Raw genomic sequence first — 22,380 nt, forward strand, 5'->3', positions numbered from 1 at the left:
TATATCTTTTTTTAATGTTGATGCTGGTTTTCACATTGTGTCCAGAAAACTTCTTTCTCCTACAGGTTTTATATTGGTTATAAAATCACAAGTAACTTGCTCATAAAAACGCTGAGACAAAAAAACATACACACTGGAGCCTGTGTTGAATGTAATGTTTCCATTCTGAACTTCATGTTAATTAAATACTGCAACATTTCAGATATTTAAAGAAAAAAAAGTAATGGCTTCCCTTAAATGAACCATCACAAGCAAATGGGGAAGGCTGATCATTGGAGGGGTCCATACAGAAGTCGCCTCCTTGACAGTCTGAAAGTAAAAATTGAGTTGGGTGAGAAGTCGGTCATTGAGTCAGGTGAGATGAAAATCAACATCATACAGAAACAGCATTGCAGTGAATGCTGGGTAATGTGTAGGCCTTTACCTTGGGGAGACTGAGACACTACGTTGATCCGAGGTTTTCATTGGTGACCTGGCTGTAAAAAAAAAATAAATAAAATAAAGTAAACAAAAGGAAGCAAGCAAGCGATCATGTCTCAGGATGTACACAGAGCAGTCTGGATACTGCTATTTTCTACTGGTTTGTCGTGATACTTTATCTATTCATAAATCCAATTTAACGATGATTTAAGCTGAAACCAGCATTCTTTAAAATGTGTTTATAGCCACATTGGGAAATTCATGAACGACTTTTAACATAGTGTACAAAATGTTCTTTCATTTTTGTAATTTTCTGTTTATTTGTTTAGAAACATTTTGAAAGGTGTCCATGCTATCATCTGGACATCGTGAGCTCAAATCGTGATGATACCACAGCCATCTGTAGCCGGGACTATAGTAGTTCAAAAAGATGCACGAGTTAGCTTTCAACTGCTATAGTACAACATTTTTGTACTTAACTTGTGGGTGGGATTGGGCCAAGACTAAATTAGGGCAAAAATCAGGGAAAAAATCCCCCAAAAAGGACATCCTATCTGTTACATTTAATGTTGTCAAATGTCTATTTAAAACAAAAATTAGTTAGTTCCTGTTATCACTTGTTATAACAGCTGCATAGAAACAGAATTGCTTTCACAAGCCTTGTACTCTGTCTTCAAGTTAATAAAATCCAAAAAAAAAAGCAGCTTGTCACGGTATCAAGAAACAGCAAAGCTTTCCACCAGAAGACTTTCCAATGTAGGAAAACTTCAGGTAAAGCTGTAACTTTAAGAGTAAAGACACTACAGAGACACTTTTTCAGAAAGCTTCATCTGCCTACTATAATGTGTTGTATATGATAATGTATTAGAAATAGCACATTAATGTAAACCTCACATCTGCAACTACTGGTCTACTGATAAAAGTCCTGGATGTTTGTTTTTTTTGGTAAGTGAAGTGAACTAAATTTCACTTTCTATGGCTAAGATTCAAGGCAATAAAAAAAGCCCCTAAAATGCTAAGTGAGTGCATTAGACTTGGCAGAGCATCACGAGGTGGCATCTACAGGTCGTAGACTTCAGGTAGTCGTTTGAATACCCGAAGGATTTGCAACCAAACATGACAATCATGACTATTTATTTAAGATCATGTTTATTTGTTCATTACTTTTGGTCTGCTAAAAAGGAGTTATTGTGTTTAAAATCGATTTGATTCATCCAACACGCTTTCACACAAACTTCTATTAAAAGGCACTGTTAAATTCGAAATCCAGAGTGAAGGAGTCAGAGCTAAACCAACAGAAATACCCACTGTCCAGTTACTTACTGCCTGCATATGCTTCAGAAATGTCCAAATTCTGACATTCTCCTGCATCACTTCTCAGTGAATCTCTCTGCAAACATATGAGAAATGGGGGGGGGGTTATTCCAAAAGTCAACGTTAGGTAATGCGTACTTTTTTTTGTGGCGTTACACATCGTCTTACCAAAGATGGGGAGTAGTGTTGAGTCTGCAGGTCCGGTCTGGAACCTGGTCCTTTTCCATTGCTTCCTGATGTACTTTTCCGATGCTGTCTGATGGCTCTGAGAAATCCCGGGCTAGGACACTGCAAGAGAAGAGCCCTGTTCCAGGTGTATTGGTCCTCATTTGGCTCCACCATTGCAGTATTCGCATATCTGTTTGTCTGCTGCTGCTTTGGCCAGCACTGGTTAGTCCGGAGCGGTGAACAGCTCTCACGGAAACGCTTGAACCGCAGGGACTCCACTACCTCTGGCTCACGATGTCTCTTCTTTAGTCGGCTCCGTACAGGCGTTAGAGAGAGTGCGTACATGCTCTTGGAGAACACAGCAGGACTTTGGACCCCTGATTGCCTCTTGCACAGGTGACAGGAAGATGTAGGGTTAGTGCTGCGACAGATAAAATGATGATAAAGACTCATGAACTCGGTATCAATCTGCCTGCTGAGCATCTGAGAGATGGAAGAGGATGGGTCAGAGAAGGATGGCTGACGCTTCAGCTGTTTGGTGGGATTCTCCTGATGGTGTGGGAATTGCTTGCGGGGAGATGGGTATCTCTGGCCTTTGGAAGATCGGCACACCTCGGAGGTATGAATCACAGGTAATGCTTGCTTGGGATAGGAAAAAGATGTTTTCTGGTCGTGTTCCAGGCTAATTCTGGCCTTTAGAGGACTCCTTAGTTGAGAAAGATGACCACTGAAAGCTCTCTGTGGGGAAACAGCGAGACAATTAACGTGGTCCCTGTGCAGGCCTGAGCGATAGAAGGACGGTGAGGAATTAACAGAGTTGCCTCTTTGGCTTGCGAGAGATGACATTCTGGCAATTTTTAATGGCGACCAGGTTGAGCTACAGGCAGAGGAGACTGGAACCCCATGAGATCTTGGCAAAGGGACAGGTTCGACAACATAGGTCTGGCTGAGATCTGGTGATGGAGAACGAGGGGAAGAAGAAACGGAAGACGGAGGCGTTGAAAGGTCCAGCACACGTACAGGGCGATGCAACAACTCGCTGTTCGCAGAGCGTTGGTCTGTCCAATGGGACTCGTTTTCCACTCCTGTCATGCTCTCCACATCTCTTCTTGGCGAATAAAAACAAGCAGTGGATACAAGGGATGTATTACTGATGCTCTTCGCTGGTGAAAAGTCCGGCTTGCTTTTGCACGGTGAAGATCCCTGATATTTCAACTTACTTTTCTGGTGGTTAGTGATGTTATCATGGGGTGGTTTTCGGGCAGTGAGTGAGCTCTCTCTCGTCCTGTTCAATGTATGACTATGAGTATTGTTGAAGCCATGACTGCGGTGCTGCGCCTGGGAAGACTGCCAGCGCCTGCGATGATACCTGCGCAAGACGGCACTAGCCACGTCAGTCACGTGCTGACGTCGGTACGCCTGACCGATCTGGTTCAGCATGCTGGGATAGATGTCCAAGAGCGTGCCACCATGGCTGCTTAGTGTTCGTTCCAGATCCCGGTCCTCTTCCTCAGGCTGAGATGGCTCGCCCCACAAGCCGCTACGAGAACTGCTTGTTGATTTCAGAGAGCGCTGGGACGTCTCAGAGCCACACCCTGTGTTTGAGACAACATGCTTAGTGTTGCACGGGGTGTATTCAGAATTCCTCTCTTATTTAATAAGTATTCATATATGTACAGCTCAACACATCTGGCTTGATGAAATGTGTGTATAGGTTGGAACGGCAAGTTCTTACACAGGCTGGTATTGCCGTTTTCCAATTGAATGGAACAGTCAAGATCAGCCATTGTTACGTCCATCTGAAATAGGACAATACAAGACAAAAAAAAAGAAAGTGTTTTATTTACTTATTCAATTGTTCAGGAACATCACTCTCATCTATAAATCCATGTATGTAAAACAAATTAATTGGCAATGTACAGCTCATCTAATTGTAATGGTATTACCTGTATCTCATATTACAGAAACCCCAGAAAGAAAGAAAACAAGGTCTGATTAATCCTTACATCATGATTTGCTGACAGAGAATTGAGAAGGTGTGTTAAATAAATAAATAAATAAACAAATGTGTTTAAAAAAAGAAAAAGAAAACACACCACCCGGCTTGAAGAGAGAGACGAGCTCACATCTTGATCCAAGAGGGTGCGCTCTTCCTGAGGACTATCCGACGCTAGATTAAAAAACAGAATAGAAAACATGGGCCGTGAAAAGGATTATCAATTGCAAAACAATTCATTGTAAGCATGCAGAAAAACACTGCCAAACAAAACGTTTCTTACCCTGAAGTGGCCGATCTTTGAGCTGATTCTGCAAGAACAACGAGCACATGTAAGGAAACATCACCATTCATAAAGAGTCTTTTCTTTGGTACTCTGGTGCAACCTTCTTGATTTTTCCAAGGCACTGATGTGACCAAGATTAGGCAAGAAGTCTAATATTATAATTATAATAATAATAATAATAATAATAATAATAAAAATAAAACAAAAGAAGGAAGGCAGAAGCCAGTTTGTTTTTAAGCTTTAAAAGAAAAACCGCTGGTAGTGAATCATAGACAAACTACTTCCTTCCAAGATTGAACTGTCCACTAGCAAAATTTCCATACAAGTTGGAAAAGTCGTCTTTGTTTACCGTTCATGTCCTTCACACATGGTTTTAAACAAAACAAAAATTATGTATAATGTAAAAAAAATGTTGTATAATGTAACCTTGATGACATTTTTTTACATCACCGTCTGTGTTCAAATCAATTGTCGAGTTAGTCCACAGTCAGACTTGTCTGTGTCCAGCACAAAATGATTTTTTAATCCAAGTATCCTATTATCATTTTAAACTGTGTTACTACAATACACGCCCTTTCAATTATGACCCATAAACTTAGCATGTCCACGGTATAAACAAAACAAAAACATGACATTTTGTCCATCAAAACCAGACACCTGGTCTAAAGATGCATTACGTGATTTCAGTTGTTTTCTTCGTACCCTTAAGTGCTGCAGCTCCTTTTCTGCTGTGGTGCTGTTCAAAGGCACAGAACCTGCAGAAAAACACAGCTTGAGACATGCACACACACACTGACTCAGTCTTCTATTTCAAAAGGTTCACAACGTTTTACACCCGGACCCGGAATAATATTAGAATATTAGGATCATTGTTAAAATCTGAAACACAGAAGGTTTTATTCCTGAAACATTCCAATATATAGTATGTTCCTGTCTAAAACATTCTATGTTCAGATTGCCAAAAGTATGTGGACACCTGAGCATCCCATTCCAGATGCAGTCTCTCCTTTAATTTTATAATATCCTCCATTTTTCTGGGAAGGCTTTCCACTAGATTTTGGAGCGTGGCTGTGGGGATTTTTTCTTCATTCAGCTACAAAAGCAGTAGTGAGATCAGGTACTGATGTTAAGAAGTGAGGAGGTCTGGGGTGCGGTCGGTGTTCCAGCTCATCCCAAAGGTGTTCAGTGGGGTTGAGGTCAGGACTCTGTGGAGGACACTCAAGTTCTTCCACTCCAACCTTAACACACCATGTCTTCATGGAGCTTGCCTTGTGCACTGGGACATCGTCATGCTGGAACAGGTTTGGGGCTTAGTTCCCAGGGGAACTGTAATGCTACAGCATAAAAAGACATCCTACACAATTGGGTGTTTCAAACTTTGTGGAAGGCCCACACGTGGCTGCGATAGTCGAGTGTCCACATACTTTTAGCCACACAGTGTAACAAGTCAAAAAGGTTTAATTAATTACAGGGCTTATTATTATTTATCTAGTTATAAGGTTTGGTTTAAACTCATTTTGTTCAAACTAAGAACTCAACAATAACTTTAGTTAGTAATAGGGCTGGGCCGTATGACAAAAACATCACATAATACTTGAGGACGTTTCTACGATACATGACGCGCATCACAATATATAATTTAGCTAACAGAACAGTAGTAAAATAAACACAAAAAACCCCACTTTTGATTATACTTTTCTTTAATGCCTATGAAGACAAAATGTGATCAGGGGATTTTTGTAATTACATCAAAATCAACTGCATCCATTCAGTACCATTTAACTTGTAATTATTAAAAATGCAAAAACAAAACATACTAACAATATCCCAGGGGAAAATGTATCGCGTAATCATTCATCACGATATCAACATTATATCGATATATTGCCCAACTAAATAGTTAGTAAAGGTGGGTTCCACTGCTATAAAAAAAATCTAACATCTATAGAGCGGCACTGAAAATATTCTCTCACCTTTCCCAGATATGAAGGTCATCGTTTTCAGACAGACATCAGGTCCTGGATCTGATAAATTCGAGTACTGAAAGAGATTATTGTTATTGTTTATAAAGACGTCAGTTTCGCCTGTAACCGTGTACAGCAGTAACACTCTTAACGTTATTAAATATATTAAGCTAAGCTCGTAACTAGTGTGTGATTAGGTAGGTTAGCTAATAAGTTCATTTTAGTTAAATATCGTAGCTAGCTACTAGGGAAGATGGCTAGCTAACGTTAGCCAGGAGAAAGCTACTCACTTTTTGAAAAATCCGCTCCATCGTGTTTCTGAACGTCTCGCCGTTTTTCTTGAACTGGTCAAAATTCAGGTCACTGTTTTGATTCGGGTCAGACTGGCCGTGATGGTGCTCCATTTCAAAAGGATATAACTCGCCAAATTAAAGAGATATGACCCGCTTCAGTAGCAGAGTTAATATTAGCATCACTCGCTAATCAGTACAATTTTTCAAATTTCCCCCCGATGTAAAATGGCTCGTGTTGATTGGCGGATTGGAGGAAACGTCATTACGTCATTTTTGCGCGACGCGATGTTTTGGAGCTGGTCCGAGCGTTCTGATGTTTTGGTTCACTGTAAATACGAACTGTTTTATTAATTTATGAACTTGATAGCGGCGGATGAACAGCGTAGACATGAAGAGTTTGCACGCGATGGTGCGCGAGGCTGCTGTTAATCACGGCGATAAAACCGCTGCCATCTTCGACACCGGCGCATCGCGTGCTACCTGCCTGACCTATCATCAGCTCGCAGCGTTAGGGAACGAGCTATGCAGACATCTGCAGGGATCAGTAGGGGAGAATGCACGTGTTCTCGGTGTGTTCTGTGATGTGAGCATCTTCCTCCCTGTCTGGATCTTTGGGTATGTAAGTTTGTCTGATACACTGTATGGTCAAACGTATGTGCACACCTGAGCATCATACCTAGATGTGGTTCTTCCCCAAACTGTTGTTGGAAGTACACAGTAGTATAGGATGTCTTCCCTTTCTCTTCACTGGAAGTAAGAGGCCCAAACCTGTTCCAGCATGACAATGCCCCTGTGCACAAAGCGAGCTCCGTGAAGACATAGTGTGTTGATGTAGAAGAATTCAAGTGTCCTGCACAGAGTCCTGACCTCAAAACCTTTGGGATGAACTGGAACACTGACTGCACCCCAGACGTCCTCACTTCTTAACATCAGTGCCTGATCTCACTAATGCTCTTGTAGATGAATGAACACAAATCCCCACAGCCATGCTCCAAAATCTAGTTGAAAACCTTCCCAGAAGAGTGGAGGTTATTATAACAGCAAAGAGGGGGGGGGATAAATCTGGAATGGTATATTCATCAAGCACATGTGGGTGTAATGGTCAGGTGTCCACATACTTTTGGCCATATAGTGCAAACGGCATGCTGAGCCGCACTTCTATATTGCAGCCATAGCACATTATTGCTTCAGTTTCTCACCAAGTCACAGTCTCTTCACTGGTCAGTGTCCTGCAGGTGCCTGCTGCCTATGTTCCTCTGGACCCAGTCTCACCACCTCTGCTTACCATGAGAATAATGGACAGATGTCAGTTGAAGTTCTGCTTGATACAGAGCACTTTGCTGCAGGTATTAATTCTCTTTAGAGAATAGCAAGTTGATATTTCAGCTATTTCTCTTAAAGTATAACTAACTACAGTGAAACTAACAGGAAAGGTACTTTCTGAGCATTTTAGCATTGATGATATCTCAAGCCACTTGTTCACACATCAACTCCTTTACTGTAGTGTAATAGCTGTATTACACTGAATTATGGCTAGTGTCATCATTTACATGATGCTTTCATTTGGCTAAAATGCTATCCTTTGGATGAGATGCAACGAAAAATATTAGTTTAGCTCATGTGAGTGGTTGGTGTAGACAAAATGCATGCATACACCACATACATTCGCACATACAGTCCCCTCCTAAAGTATTGGAACGGCAAGGACAGTTTTTTTGTTTCTGATATACACTGAAGACATTTCGATTTGAGATAAAAAGATGAATATGAGACGATAGGTGAGAGATCAGAATTTCTAGATGTTTGTTAATCAACTCCGAACACGGCACATTTTGTTTTGCATGCACCCATTTTTCAAGTGATCAGAAATATTGGAACATGTGACTAATAGTTGTCTCTTGTTACCTAGGTGTGCCCTGTTAAATTGAATGTTTAAAGAATTAATAGCTCTGAATGTCTACTCTTGGTTTGAGCCCTGGGCTTTGCCTGTGAAGACTGCATTTGTTGTTAAAAAGGTTAAACTGACATGAAGACCAGAGAGCTGTTTATGGGAGAAAAGCAAGCCATTGTGATGCTGAGAAAAGAGGGAAAATCTATCAGAGGCATTGCACAAACATTGGGCATAGCCAATACAACTATTTGGAATGTCCTGAAAAAGAAAGAAACCACTGGTGTACTAACAACCAGATGCTGAACAGGTCGGCCAAGGAAAACAACAGCAGTCGATGGCAGAAACATTGTTAGAGCTGTGAAGTAAATCCCCAAAACAACAGTCAGTGAATTCATGAACAACCTCTACAGGGCAGGGGTGAAGGTCTCACAATCTACCGTTCAAAGAAGACTTTGAGAGCAGAAATATACAGGCCATACCACAAGATAGAAACCAGATTCACAAGATAGAAACTCGTCAGCAGTAAGAATCAGAAAACCAGATTGGAATTCGCAAAGAAATACAGAGATGAGCCACAAACTTTCTGGAACCAAGATTAACCTCTACTAAAATGATGGAAAGGCCAAAGTGGGGAGAAATAAAGGAGCTGCTCATGATCCAAAACATACAACCTCATTTGTGAAACATGGTGGAGGTAGTGTCATGGTTTGGGCTTGCATGGCTGCTTCTGGAACAGGCTCACTAATCTTTACTGATGATGTAACTTATGATTGTAGAAGCATTTTAGGTGCTCTCCTACAGATTGGGTGGTCTGCTACAAAAAGTGCCATGTTCTAAGTTGTTTAATACATCTAGATGTAAATATGAGGAAATGAAAGCTGAAATTGTGATCTATCATCTCATATTCATCTTTTGATCACAAACCCAAATGTCTTCAGTGTATAGCAAAAAAAAAAAAAAAAAATTGGTCTTGCTGTTCTGATACTTTTGGAGGGGACTGTACATGCATTGAATAAATATTCAAATAATAGTTGCTTTAACACTTTTTTTAATCTCACCCTTGTATGAACAACTACAAACATCCTGAAAGCAGATTTTACTTTTAATGTGCATTTTTACAGGTTTTTCCCTTCCTTTTTCTTTCTGTCCAGCAATTCCAGAGTGCCTTTTCTGGTTCATTGTCAATTGAAGTGTTTGCAGCCTGGTCAGAACATAAGCTTACTTTAGTAAAGCTTCACAGAAATTCGCTGTTGTCAGCTGAAGTAAGCAACAGCCGGCTGATGGAAGATAATCCGACGTTAAAGACACAGCAGGAGGAAAGGCAGCCTCCCGGTGCTGATGATCCTGGAAAGGAACACCAGGCAGAAGAGTTAGCATATGTTCTGCACACATCTGGAACAACAGGGCTTCCTAAAATAGTTAAAGTTCCACACAAGTGTATTGTGCCTAATATAGTACATCTCAGGTGAGTCTACAGCTCTATATTTAACACCTAATTGAAGCAGTTGAGAGCTTTAACATAAATCTTTACATAAGTTAATTATTTTGGCATGTTGTCTGTTTTTTAAGGACTTCCAGTGTTAAATTCAATCAGTTTTAATATTGTATAAGTTTGTGAAAATGTGCAGTGATACCATGAGTTGCTTAAGTTATGATCTCTTCAGCTCTTTATTTCAGGTGACCCCTGAGGATGTTGTGTTCCTAGCATCACCTTTAACCTTTGACCCTTCAGTGGTGGAGATGTTTTTGGCCCTGTCTTCTGGAGCTTGTCTTCTGATGGTTCCCTCAGCTGTGAAAAGGATGCCTAGCAGACTAGCCAATGTGTTGTTTAGACGAAACGCCACCACAATTTTACAGGTATATGTCTATAAGGAACATTTCAGTGATTTACTGATGCTTGAACTAAGCTAGTGTTGGTTGAAGCAAATAAATAAATAAATAAATAAATAAAAATGTAAAAAAAAAAAAAAAAACTTCAGCTGATATTTCCAAAGATTTTTCTGAGGTGGCAAGAAAGTACTGTTTTTTTCCCCACGATACTGTTGGTGAAACCGTGAGTGCCAGCCGATATTGATGCACATCTGATATAGTTTTCTTTAAAAACTGCTTTTTTCCTTTATTTATTTATTTTTATTATTTAAAGCTGACTTTTTCACATAAAAACCGCTTTCAGTATAAATATAATGAATATAGAAAATTATAAATATATTAAAATCAATCCTAACAAAAGAAAAAAGAGTCAGGTCTGTTTATATGTAAACATTTCCAGTTCCAAAAAAAAAATGTTCCAAATCCAATTCCAAACTTTGCCATTTGTCACAGGATCCGATATGTTTTCTGATCCACAGTTGATATCCGATCCACAGTTTTTTGCTGGTATTACCTTGATACTGTTACTGGGTATCAGATTGATGCTATCTCTTATTAGTAGTAGTAGTAGTAGAAGTAATATTACTGTATTTATTATTATCAGGCTATGCAGTAATGTAAAAATGTTCTAAAACAACACATTTTCTATTTGTTTGATATGTTTGGTCCTGTGTTTTTCATCTTGCGTTAATCAGAATAAATAGCACAGCATTAGCGGTATTATTTGCAGCTTGTTCTGTTGATATTGTCAGTCTCTGCAAGCAACAAAGCGATTACTCATTTTGTTCAACGTGGCTGCATTTACTAGATTCAATTCTCCTTTTGTCTTGCTTGTTCATCAGTCCACCCCGACTCTACTGCGGCGCTTTGGGGGACGTGTCCTGCAGGAGGAGATACTCAGTGCAGGCTCCTCGTTGAGGGTGTTGGCTTTGGGAGGAGAGGTATGTCCATCGCTATTTCTCCTCAACAGCTGGAAACAAGCAGGGAACAAGACGCGTATTTATAATCTCTACGGCACCACAGAAGTTTCGTGCTGGGCTTGTTGCTACAAGCTGCCAGACTCAGATCTCCTCTCCTCAGACCACATGTGAGTGATACTTGACCTCTGACATTTACTACACGAGTGTGCTCATTTTAAATAGTTGCTACACGTTTCTGTTTGTGGACGCTTGGAAGTTTCCCTGTGCTTGTAGAGTTCTATTTTAAAATGTATTAGAAAGGTAAGTAAAAGTTCTGAACAAGGTACAAAGTACATTTTGAGATACACAGTCTGAAATTGTATTTCGTGAAGTGCATTGTGGGTAATTTAGAGTGTCATGTTTGAAAGGGACAGTGGATCTGTGCCTCTGGGGGAACCCCTCATGGACACTGCTGTGGAAGTAAGAGATGAGAATGGACGTCTGGTCACTGAAGGAGAGGGACAGGTCTTCATAGGTAATAATAATAATAATAATAATAATAATAATAGGTCAAATGTTTTAGTCTTCCTAACACACAACTGTGTATAGCATTTACTCCTTGCTACAAGGATACGGGAGCCACTTGAAAACCATGCTTTCCTGCTTTTTTATGCTAAAGTAGCGGTCAGACTGACTATGAACGGACAGACCATGACCTGGTGGAAAAAGCCAATTCACTGAAGGGGGAAAAGATACAAATATCAACAACACATTTGCTTTGCGCCAACTTTATCTAGAAGAATGTTGACCTGTGAATTTGCAAATCTAGGTTTTGTGACAATAAACAAAAAACCGTTAAACTGAGTTTGACGATACTTTTCTTTAATGCCTACATAGACAAAGAAGATTAAGTTTAAAAAACTATGTAAAATCAACAGCATCTGTTCAGTACCGTTTAATTTGTAATTAATAAAGCCATAAAAAAAATCACTTTACCAACGAAATCTCAGAAAAGTGTATCGTGTAATCATTTATCACGATATCGATATTATCTCGATATATCGCCCAGCCCTATCTGTAATATTTGGCTCTGTTTGTATTGTTCTTGTTTTATGTCAGTAAAAAAAAAGTATAAAACTTAAAAGCTTAAAAAAAAAAGGGCTGCATATTTTTATAAATACCGTATAGTTTAATTTTATGTCCTACTACCTACTAATTGATTAGAAGGTTGTAATTTCAAGTCCCATTTCTTTGTCGAAATGAGTGTCAGTAAAATTCAGGGTTTTTTTATGCCTCTGCTACTAGGTGTTGGAGGCATTGTTTTCGGGTTTTCCGTCTGTCTGAGATTCTCATTAGGACAATATCTCAAGAACTAGTTGAATGTTTGTTGGCTTTATATGGAATTATTGTAAGCAGCAGATGAACTGATGAGATTTCGGAACTGATCTGAACAGGATCATGGTCACAGCAAGGTCAAATGTCGATATGATTTTTCTTTAATAGCTTGCTTCTAATATGAAGTATATTTAAGGGTATTTCAACCATACATATTTGTAAACGAAGGATTAAACTTATTGGCGTCAGAGGCAGCCCCTTCAAGTTCTACTTGTTCTTCCTGCCTGCTAGGATGTTCTTGTTAGCAATATCTGTGTCTCTGTATTGGTATAACTTAAAGCTTAAAAAGTCTCAGTGTTGAATAAGTGCTTTCACTTGTGCATGGTACAGAGTGAAGAATTGAATTATGTATTTGAACTATATTGTAGGTGGTCAGGAGAGAGTATGCTTGCTAGACAATGAGACGATGACTGCTGCGATGAAAGGAGTGATGCGTGCTACAGGGGACTGGGTGATGGTGCAGAACTCGAACCTCTATTACTTGGGTAGAAAGGACCGGCTGGTCAAACGGCATGGTCAGGTGCTACACCTGGATGCCTTACAACAGGTGGGTGCCTCTTTCCTTATGCCGCTTACCTGGGCTGATGATCTTGAGAACATATCGGTGTCAACTAAGGATTCTGAGCTTCCTGGAAGGAGCAAAGCATTCATCAGTCTGTCTAATCTTCTGGCTGTGTTTTGTCTCGTTTGTTCTATCTGGCTATGCCAGGCCATGGAAAGCTTGCCTCAGGTAGAAGGTGTTGTGGTGGGTTTGCACAAGAGCAGCAGATTGGTGGCCTTTGTGGTGCCCAAAATTGACACAAGAACCGTGTCCTCTGAACACAGCTCCACTAAGGACTCTGAAGACTCCCGCGTTTCCTCCAGAGCTCTAGAGATGGAAGTGCTTCAAGGACTGTCTCAACTTGTGCCCAATCACAGCATTCCAGATACTGTATTATTGGTTCCTGCCCTGCCACTCACTAATCATGGTACAGTGTGCTTTTTCCCTGTTTGTATCACAAATCAGTAGGCCTGAAGCATGCATCATGTAGGAAAAAAAAACCCCAAACCCTCACACCTTATTAAAATCACCAGTGCATAGCTGGAACATATTTTGTTGTAACAAGTTGTGGCTTTGTTCATTTGTAACACTGATGACCAATAACCCTAGCACAACAGTCTCTCTCTCTTTCTCTCTCTCTCTCTCTCTCTAAAACTTGTCTTGAATTGTGAATTCAATAGGTAAAGTGGATATGGAGAAGCTGATGAGGATGTACGAGAGACAGAGAGAGGGTAGCGGTAAGCACACTAGAACTGGCGACATGGAGACTTTGAGAGAAAGACTACAGGCACTATGGAAGGTATGAGCATTATTGCTTATTGCTTGGATGACTAACCAAATACTTCTGAAGAAAAATCTTGAGAATATCAAATTACATGCAGAACTAGACAAACTTAGCATCGTACATATCGCATATTTGTGCGTTAAACAAGCAAGTTCTCAGGAAGGCTTAGGGAAAGAGCTGTTAAAGACAACATGATGTTTTGCGTTTGTATTCTGATATGAAGAAATACCCTCGTGCCGACCAGTCAGATGGCTTATAGAGAGCCATACTCCATAATTATTTTGAAACGGATGCCGATAAGGGGAAATGGGGCACTCCGGCCAGTTTGGGGTGATGAGCTGATGGATTCGGCAGCTGACCTTCACAGCAAGACGCACACCATTGATGTACATCAGAAACAAGCCATTAAGTGTAGTGTTTTATCTAGCTCCCGGTGCTCGGCTAGTTATAATGAATTGCATAGAAAAGCATGACATTCTCTCCATCGATTGTTGCCACCTGTTTGAAGTTGCAATTGTGCAAGTCAACCAAAGGTAACTCTGCAGGGGGACTCGGGAGTGATGGGAACGTCCTGCTTGACTCCATTATCCCCTCCTCTCTGTCAGCACTGTGTGATGTACCCAGAACAGTGTCTGCTCTTTTACTGGTCAGGACAGACCCAGTCCTAAATCAACCATCCACATGTTTGATTTGGCACAGGTTTTATGCCGGACGCCCTTCTTGACGCAACTGTCCCATTTTATCCGGGCTTGGAACAGGCATTGAGAGTACCAGTGGCTGGGTTGGTCCCCTGCCCGGGAATCGAACCCAGGCTGCGGCGATGAGAGCATGAGCTCCTAGCTGCTAGATCACCAGGGGCCTAAACCTTGGCTAATCTGTACCTAAAGTTACTGGTTGGGAAAGGCAAGGACTGACTAGCATTGATATTCTATGCTTTTGGTCTTTGGAGTGGCACCAGAATATAAGTGTATTAGGAATTCACCTCACCTTCACCTCCTAGCCACTATCCAGTGCCACATCTTGAATCTGGCCTTGGTGGATCAGGGTCTAAAAGCAGCCTCAATCCACCATATCCATGATGTGTACCCCTGTTAGCACTCAGCATGTCACCTCCAATTGGGAAATGGCCTGCCTCCCCTGTACTCTGGCACTGAAGGCCTCATTCCAGCTCTTGGTGGATTGTACTGTACCTTCCTACTACACTCCTCTTAATCCACACCCCCACCGTCTGCAATCATTTTTTCCAACTAGTGTGTTTTGGGTGACCTGGACAAAAAATCAGATGATGTTGATAATTGTATCTTTTATGTGAAGAATACAGTTTAATCTTGCATAGTATGACTAAGGTTAAAAAAAATAAAGCTTTGATTTCAGGGTGTGTGTTTGTGTGTGTGTGTGTGTGTGTGTGTGTGTGTGGTAGGAGAGTCTAGGTCTTTGTGATGATGGTGTTGTCGCAGACGATGCCCACTTCATGTTAAGCGGTGGGGATTCTCTACAAGCGCTACGCCTCTTCGATTACATCACTGTTACTATGGAAACCGCTTCTGCGGGTCTGCTGGAGGTCATTCTAGACGGCTCTTTTTCAGATGTCCTGAAACACATCACAGCAACCCACCAAAATCCTATCAAGACGACAGGCAAGAGACAACCCGAAAGTTCTGCGTCTGTTGTTCCATCTAAGAGGTACCACACAGAAGTTGACTCAAACTTTGACCCTGAGGTGATTTTGCCACCTGTGGTGTCCTCAGAGAGAAGCACTATGAGATTTGTAGTTGTTCGTAGAGCTGGAGATGTTGTATTTTGGGATTATTTACAAGAGAATTATCAGAGTGCAGAACTCAGCCCATTATCTATAAGCAAACCAAGTCTGACCACCACGAACAGTTCTTCTGGAAGAGCCACAGACATCATGCACGTTAGCAGAGACATTCCATCTGGGGATGGACAAAGTCATCACTGTAACTCAGGAAGTGGTATTACTTTACAACCAGGCATTACAAAAGACCACCAACCCCTGGGCCTGCAGGTCTGTTGGAGTTCTGACACGGGCAGATGTGTGGACGCTTCACCAGTGCTACTGGTTGGTCCTGAGCGAACGACAGTGTTTATTGGCTCTCACTCGCACAGACTGCAGGCTCTGGACCAGAGCAATGGTGAGGTGGTGTGGGAGCGTGTGCTAGGGGACCGACTGGAATCTTCTGCTGCTGTTTCTAAATGTGGAACCCTGGTGGCATTAGGTTTGTAATTAGAAATTAGTATTGCAAGGTTTTTCCATCTCTTATGTTCTACAGGGTGTCCCAGAAGCTTCCATACATTGGGGAAATTGATGCGTTTTAGCAAAATGTCTTCCGAAATTTTTCATACTTGGTTTATATTAGATTTTTTTTTTCAGATAGCCTTTAAGAACGCCTTTGACAAAAGAAGAATATATTGAAATCATTCTCATGGCTGGATTGGAAAGCTGTCGCAAGGTTGTGATGGACTGTAACAGGAAACAATGCGAGCACTTCACACACGACACTGTCGCCAAACTTATAAACAAATTCAAAAAGACAAATAGGAAGTGATGCGGACCAACTGAGAAGTGGACGTCCACGAACATCCACTGACGAAGGCAAAACCTATGTGGTGCTGGAATACATAGTCCCCTGTATATGGAGACTTTTGGGACATCATGTAGTTTAAAATGAGGGCTTAATTTTCTTTTGATGGTTTGCCCCTAATATTCTGTTCGTCAAAAATTAACTTCATAATTCAATTTTATGAAGCTCAATAAATTAGGGTTAAACATGTTTCTATTGAAGAGAATTTTTTTGACCTCATAGTAACCAATTAAATGATGGCGTTTGTCAGTATGAAACATATCACTAATTTCCACTAATTTTGTATTTGTACTCGTACTGCTGTGAATCTGGAGGAATGTATTTTTTGTTTCCATTACCAATAGAGTATGTTGTAAGAGATATTTAACGAACATTGCAAATTATATATTTAGATATAGATGTATGTAGATAGATTTAGATACATATATAATATAATTTTTTATATTAAAGCAAATATAAATAATAATTAAAAATGAGTAAATAGTGTTTTAAATTTTATTTAAAAAACAAAAATAATAATAATAAAATCAAGAGTACATCTATTGTTAAGTATGTATTGTTGTCAGTAGAGCAAACTGGAGGGTTAAGGGAACCGCTACAAGCCGATTAATTTTGGAGACGTTGATTATTAATTTGTTTAGACATGCATTCTTTACAGTTGCAGCCAAAATGATTCAACCCCCATTGCAAAACAGACTTTCAGCTGTTTGCAATGAACAAATCAAACAAAAGCGATTGAAATAGTTCAACACAACGAATGCTTCAAGTGGTTTCCCCAAATTCAACTGAAAATGCAACTTATAATGATTTCTCCAGTTTCAAAATTATTCAACCCCTTCATGGCAAGCATTTTTAGTACTTAGAAGAGCACGAGTTTGCTGTTATGACCTGCTGCAAATGAGATGCACAGCTTCTGGCAGTGTTCCTGAGGAATCTTAGCCCGTTCCTCATGAGCAATGGCCTCCAGTTCAGTAATATTCTTGGGTTTACATGCTGCAACTGCCTTCTTCAAATCCCACCGGAGATTTTCTATGGGGTTCAAGTCAGGTGACTGTGATGGATTATTTGTGATGGATTTTCAGATTGATTATTTTAATTGCTTTCGTTTGATTTGTTCATTGCAAACAGCTGAGTCTGTAAATTTTGACAATAAACCTGATTTACACTGGGGGTCAGATAATTTTGATTGTAGCTGACAGATTTCACAGAAATGCTAGTATTAGGTGTGAGTGAATACCTACCATTACTGTTGATAGTCCAATGCCAAACCTCTGTTCTCAGGGTGTTATGATGGGCAGGTGTATTTTCTGAGCGTGGACTCGGGGCAGACGTGCTGGGTGTTTAAGACAGGAGATGCAGTGAAGAGTTCTCCTGCTGTAGACTCTCAGACTGGACTGTTTATCATCGGGTCCCATGATGGATTTGTCTATGCATTAGAACCATTGGTAAAGACTACTCAATCAACCCATTACATTTTAGTAAATATTAGTGTTCTCAAGGCGGGCATGGTGGCTTAGTGGTTAGCACATTTGTCTCACACCTCCAGGGTTGGGGGTTCAAATCCAGAATTTAAAAAACCTATTTATTTTCTGTATACAATGTTTCATTTTGATTGCCTGCAGAACTCAATATGCACAGTCAGCAGAGATCTTGTGTGTAAGGTATGTGTGTGTTTCAGGTGAAGCGTTGTGTATGGAAATACTATTGTGGAGGTGGTGCGGTGTTTTCTTCCCCGTGTGTCCACTCCTGTCCCAGGCGGCTATATTCGGCCACACTAAGGGGGCAGCTCCATTGCCTCAGTCCAGTAAGTATTGGACCTTCTTTCTATATAGCAGAAAAACAGAGTTGCCTTTCAACCTGTGGATAGTAAGGTTTATTAGCATTGTAACATACCCCTTCATATGTACTATAAACAGATCATGCTGATATAGTTTTATCCTTTAAAAGAGATGACCTGTTAGTTTGAATTACAGATGAAATTATGTCTAATTCCAGCATTGCCCTCTCAGAAATCGGATTCTGATTTTGACTTTTTGAAGTATAAATGTTATTTCATTTTTTTGTGTGTGTTTGTTTTATAGGACAGTGGTAAAGTCTTGTGGACATATTCCACTGATGTTCCGTTTTTCTCCTCCCCTTCCTGTTCTGACTCCTGCGTCTGCATTGGTTCAGTGAATGGACACATCAGTGCATTAAGCCATGATGGAAATGTGGTAAGAGAAGGTACAGTAGGGGCTGTAGTTAAACAGGTGTGAACAAACATGCAGTAAAGTATAGAAAGATTATGATCTGCATCCATACTTGAGTTTTGATAGAAACTTTAAACAAATCTGGCCAGTGTTTATAGAGATGTCGACAAGTTTTGCATGTGAAATAAAACTTTTTTCAATCATATTCACCTTTCCTTAGTTGTGGGATTTTCTCACCGATGGACCTGTCTTTTCATCGCCATGCCTGGCCTCATTGCCACCTTCAGTCAATCAAAGAACCAGATCTGGAGCATACGACGGTTGCAAAACATTATCTACAGCTTGTCAAGCTGTTTTTTGTGGGTCACATGATTGCTGTGTATACTGCATCAATCCTGCTAATGGATCATTACTGTGGCGCTTCCAAACCACAGGCAAGGTGTATTCCAGTCCGTTTGTTTTTGATGGTAGTCCCTGGGGCATAAGAACCCTGGTAGCTGTAGCTTCAACTGATGGAACACTGTGGGTACTAGATGGAGAACATGGAACACTGAAAGCCTCTTTCGTCTTACCTGGTGAACTCTTCTCCTCTCCTATCGTGTGGGGTCACACTGTAGTTGTAGGATGTCGGAATGACTACGTGTACTGCTTGGAACTGACTAGCAGGAAGGATTAACTAAAGCATCTCTGAGTACAATATGTCAAATGTTCTTACTGGTTAAATATGTAAATGGCTATGTAACATGTATATAAAACGCTCTAAAATAATAGTAGCACTTTAGCACTATGTACTGGTATTGTACAGATGTTAATATATTATTTTGTCATATTTCCTAAGATAGATTTCTAGTAGAGGTCGACCGTTTTGTCGATAGTTCCAGCAATCGGTTATCTCCAGAAATCCACGCAGATAATTTTTCCTGGTTGCGTCCGTTGAGGGAGCGGCTGAGAAGGATCTGCTGTCATTATACAGTACGAGAGCAGCCTCTGGAGGTGAAATAAAAACTATCACTGACAAATTTTGTTGTTATTTGAAATGATTTTTAAAAAATTTAGTTTGGATGTACAGTACTGTGCAAAAGTTTTAGCCACCCTAATTTTTTTTAGTACAAACTTTGTAATAGATGTTTTTTTATATTTTATGACTTCTACATTATTGAGTCAGTACAAAAAAACATTAGATTTCCAGCACAAAATTAAAGGTTAAAGAAAAATGTTTGTATGTCGTTAAAGAAAGCAGCATATTACATAATAGAGATCACTTTTCAGACAAAAAAAACTCCTAATGAAGGCTGCTGGATTTTGCTTCAAAATAAGAAGTAAGTGCGACAGTCAAATTCTCACGAAGAACCGTAGCTGGTTCTAGAACATGCTCAATAAAACTTGCAGCTCATTTCCTTATAAAACTGCACTAATTGTACCGGAGACTACTATTGAAATTTTTTTGTTTCATTTATTACTGTTTACTGTTCTTTATGGTATTTTTTTTAAATATATGTAAAAACATTTAATTTCATTATTTTGAAGGCATCTTTGCTCTACAGCATTTCTTTGCATGTGCCTAAAACTTTTGTACAGTATTGTATATCCTTTAATTACTTTAATATTTATTAATAGTTCATATATATTATTTCTACATTAATTTCATGTTAAAAAGTACAGTACATTTTCATGGTACAGTCAGTAATGTTTATTATGAATAAAGTTCAGCAATATTTTACTTTGTGTGTTTTATGTTTTCATTCAGAATCAATTTTAAAAACTATCAGTTATCGGTTAACTGATACCGGTTATCGGCAGGTAGGTACCGCCCGACTTAGTTATCGCTAAAATCCACTGTTGGTCGACCTTTAATTTCTATGCAAAAACAGACATTTCAACACAAGACATCAAACATCTGTCTTTAGTGTTTGTTTGTTTGTTTTTTCTAGAGAATTCATTAAATTTATATTCCTTAAGAATCTTCTCTTCTTAAGAGTACCTTTTGTAAATGGAACCAAAAAAGTGCAATTACCAACAAACTGCTTTTATTTCAATGTTACATACAACACTGTTTTGACGCTACACGATTGCACACGACCAAATTAAAAACAAAGTGACGGAACTCATAGATCTTCAAAGGAACACAGTGCAGTTCAGTCCACCTCTGTACATAGATACCTACATACATTACATACAAAATATTACTTTAAGTAGAGGGGGTTGGTGTTTTGCTGGGAGATCAAGGCTTTCTATTAGTTCAAAGCTGTTGTTATTTATGAGAATAATGTTTTTTCCCCTGGAAAGTCATTGGTTAGTCTTCCCCCAGCAGAATGTTTTTTTTTTTTTTTTTTTTTTAAAGCACTGATCTCCCACTGACTTGCTTTTAATGTCTGATACAAGAAGAGCTAGCACAAGCTACAGGATAACAAGTGTTTCTATTACAGCAAGCGAGCAGTCTGTGTTCCAAAGAATCTGGAGGGCATAAACACTGTGCAAGAAGCAGATAGTTCATTAACGTTTGGTTAACGGGTTCCAGTGAAATGATTTAACATGGTGGTTGAACGGAAGCGTCATTAATAACATTTACTATGTAAGTTATTTACATAAGTAAACACAGTGACTGTCATCATTATGTTAATTTTCAGTGACAGCTTAAATGACAGCAGTCTTTTGTCACACAGTGAAAATCTTGGCATATCAAATAAGTTAATATTCGCAAAAACAAATGAGAGAATCAACCGTGTCCATATTAGACAAGAGGTGTTAAGACAATTTAACAAATACATTTTTTTTAAATATGTCAGGACCAGTATCTAGACTTTTAAAAAAATTTCAAAAACAGTAGCCAGTTCTGAAGTTCATGCTTGTAATACACAATACATATCATGGGGTGAAGTAAGATATTTGTTACTTTGACACCTACTGTGCAACTTTAGCGCTTGAGCGAGTTCTTAAAAGACTCCCCAAAGAGTTGATCTCAAACTGTTAAATCATATGTGAATCATTTGTTTTAGTAATGTTTCTTGGTATACTACGCATGCCTTATATATTCGGACAAATGATTTGCTAGCAACAGGTCTGCTGGGCTTGGATTCCCGGGTTGTAACTAGAAGATATACACTTGAAAGCTGGTTTGATGGGTGGTGGTGTTGTTGTTTTTCAACTTTAATGCAAATTATTTAAACATTTTAACGATTCTCTTGAGTAAAATTGAGCAGCTTTTTGTGTCTGTCTCTCAAATCCAGAATTGTGTGTTTTGAACACATCACTATAGTTATGGACCGTTTTACATAAAATTACAACTATGTCAATATTTTAGAAATACATGCTGCTTGCTACCCATTCTCCGGGGTGAAAATGGCACCAAAAAATTAAAAGTGAATGCAGTTTAACAGGTAATGTGGTATTTTGTGAATGGTCATGAGCATGGTGAAATGATACCCTGTGAATGACATGGAAGTTCGTGTTCCCTTTTTAAAAAAAAAAAAGAAAGAAGAAGAAGTCAAAGTTAACATATCACTTGATGATCTGTGGGCAGTCACTCCATGCTTTGGCCTTACGCTTGGCAAGAGCAAGCCAAGCTGGTTCAGTGGAAACCTGCGGAGTGTCACTAGGTGGGAAGCGCTTTGTTATGTCCTTTGCTGCTGGGGGTGATGGGGTAGAGTCTGCTATCTCGACTGAAAAAGATGAAAAATAGACCTACTTCACTGGTTTGACATTTAAATAATATCTTTAATTAAACTTTGACATGAACAAGTGTATTTTGTGCAGGACATTCTAATAAAC

At 39.6% G+C, this 22,380-nt stretch overlaps 3 protein-coding genes across 7 annotated transcripts in view; 1 reads left to right on the forward strand and 2 right to left on the reverse strand.

Annotated features, from left to right (window-relative positions):
* Window positions 1-111: 111 nt before the first annotated feature.
* si:dkeyp-117h8.4 (uncharacterized protein LOC572032 homolog) lies at window positions 112-6,648 on the reverse strand. 2 transcript variants are annotated; one of them, XM_053614590.1, is made up of 10 exons: window positions 6,439-6,648; window positions 6,158-6,224; window positions 4,887-4,939; window positions 4,182-4,209; window positions 3,999-4,072; window positions 3,638-3,701; window positions 1,903-3,497; window positions 1,744-1,810; window positions 425-476; window positions 112-309 (listed from the first exon to the last, which is right to left on the reverse strand). In XM_053614590.1, the coding sequence occupies exons 1-10, from the start codon at window positions 6,550-6,552 to the stop codon at window positions 270-272; spliced, it is 2,154 nt and encodes a 717-aa protein (XP_053470565.1). In that variant the 5' UTR covers window positions 6,553-6,648; the 3' UTR covers window positions 112-269. The 2 variants fall into 2 exon arrangements, with proteins under 2 accessions (XP_053470565.1, XP_053470566.1); XM_053614591.1 differs by having other exon boundaries at window positions 6,158-6,208; window positions 6,439-6,568.
* aasdh (aminoadipate-semialdehyde dehydrogenase) lies at window positions 6,592-22,089 on the forward strand. Of its 4 annotated transcripts, none has more exons than XM_053614582.1 (14): window positions 6,592-7,056; window positions 7,667-7,787; window positions 9,484-9,797; window positions 9,997-10,189; window positions 11,044-11,288; window positions 11,529-11,635; window positions 12,864-13,042; window positions 13,205-13,463; window positions 13,717-13,835; window positions 15,241-16,057; window positions 17,705-17,868; window positions 18,102-18,227; window positions 18,505-18,636; window positions 18,833-22,089. In XM_053614582.1, exons 1-14 carry the CDS (start codon window positions 6,815-6,817, stop codon window positions 19,286-19,288), a joined length of 3,474 nt encoding a protein of 1,157 aa, XP_053470557.1. In that variant the 5' UTR covers window positions 6,592-6,814; the 3' UTR covers window positions 19,289-22,089. The 4 variants fall into 4 exon arrangements, with proteins under 4 accessions (XP_053470557.1, XP_053470558.1, XP_053470559.1 ...); XM_053614583.1 differs by having other exon boundaries at window positions 11,535-11,635; XM_053614584.1 differs by having other exon boundaries at window positions 18,505-18,646; window positions 18,833-19,108.
* The window catches only part of cracd (capping protein inhibiting regulator of actin dynamics), a 7,846-nt gene continuing 7,550 nt past the window's right edge, over window positions 22,085-22,380 (reverse strand). The window contains exon 8 of the mRNA XM_053614588.1: window positions 22,085-22,271. Coding sequence (XP_053470563.1) covers window positions 22,111-22,271 — 161 coding nt within the window. The 3' untranslated portion in view covers window positions 22,085-22,110. The remainder of the gene's footprint in view (window positions 22,272-22,380) is intronic.

The sequence above is a fragment of the Ictalurus furcatus genome, chromosome 25 (genome assembly GCF_023375685.1).
Source record: "Ictalurus furcatus strain D&B chromosome 25, Billie_1.0, whole genome shotgun sequence".
NCBI classification, from domain to species: domain Eukaryota; kingdom Metazoa; phylum Chordata; class Actinopteri; order Siluriformes; family Ictaluridae; genus Ictalurus; species Ictalurus furcatus.

What these genes read in the sequence shown, in the direction of transcription:
- aasdh (XM_053614582.1), top strand. Translation starts at nt 6,815, where the DNA reads ATGAACAGCGTAGACATGAAGAGTTTGCACGCGATGGTGCGCGAGGCT. An exon ending in CTCCCTGTCTGGATCTTTGG is followed by an intron (nt 7,057 to 7,666) that starts GTATGTAAGTTT and finishes TTCACTGGTCAG; the next exon opens with TGTCCTGCAGGTGCCTGCTG. An exon ending in CCTAATATAGTACATCTCAG is followed by an intron (nt 9,798 to 9,996) that starts GTGAGTCTACAG and finishes TGATCTCTTCAG; the next exon opens with CTCTTTATTTCAGGTGACCC.
- si:dkeyp-117h8.4 (XM_053614590.1), bottom strand. Translation starts at nt 6,552, where the DNA reads ATGGAGCACCATCACGGCCAGTCTGACCCGAATCAAAACAGTGACCTG. An exon ending in GACCTTCATATCTGGGAAAG is followed by an intron (nt 4,940 to 6,157) that starts GTGAGAGAATAT and finishes GTTTTTCTGCAG; the next exon opens with GTTCTGTGCCTTTGAACAGC. An exon ending in AAACGGCAATACCAGCCTGT is followed by an intron (nt 3,498 to 3,637) that starts GTAAGAACTTGC and finishes TCTCAAACACAG; the next exon opens with GGTGTGGCTCTGAGACGTCC.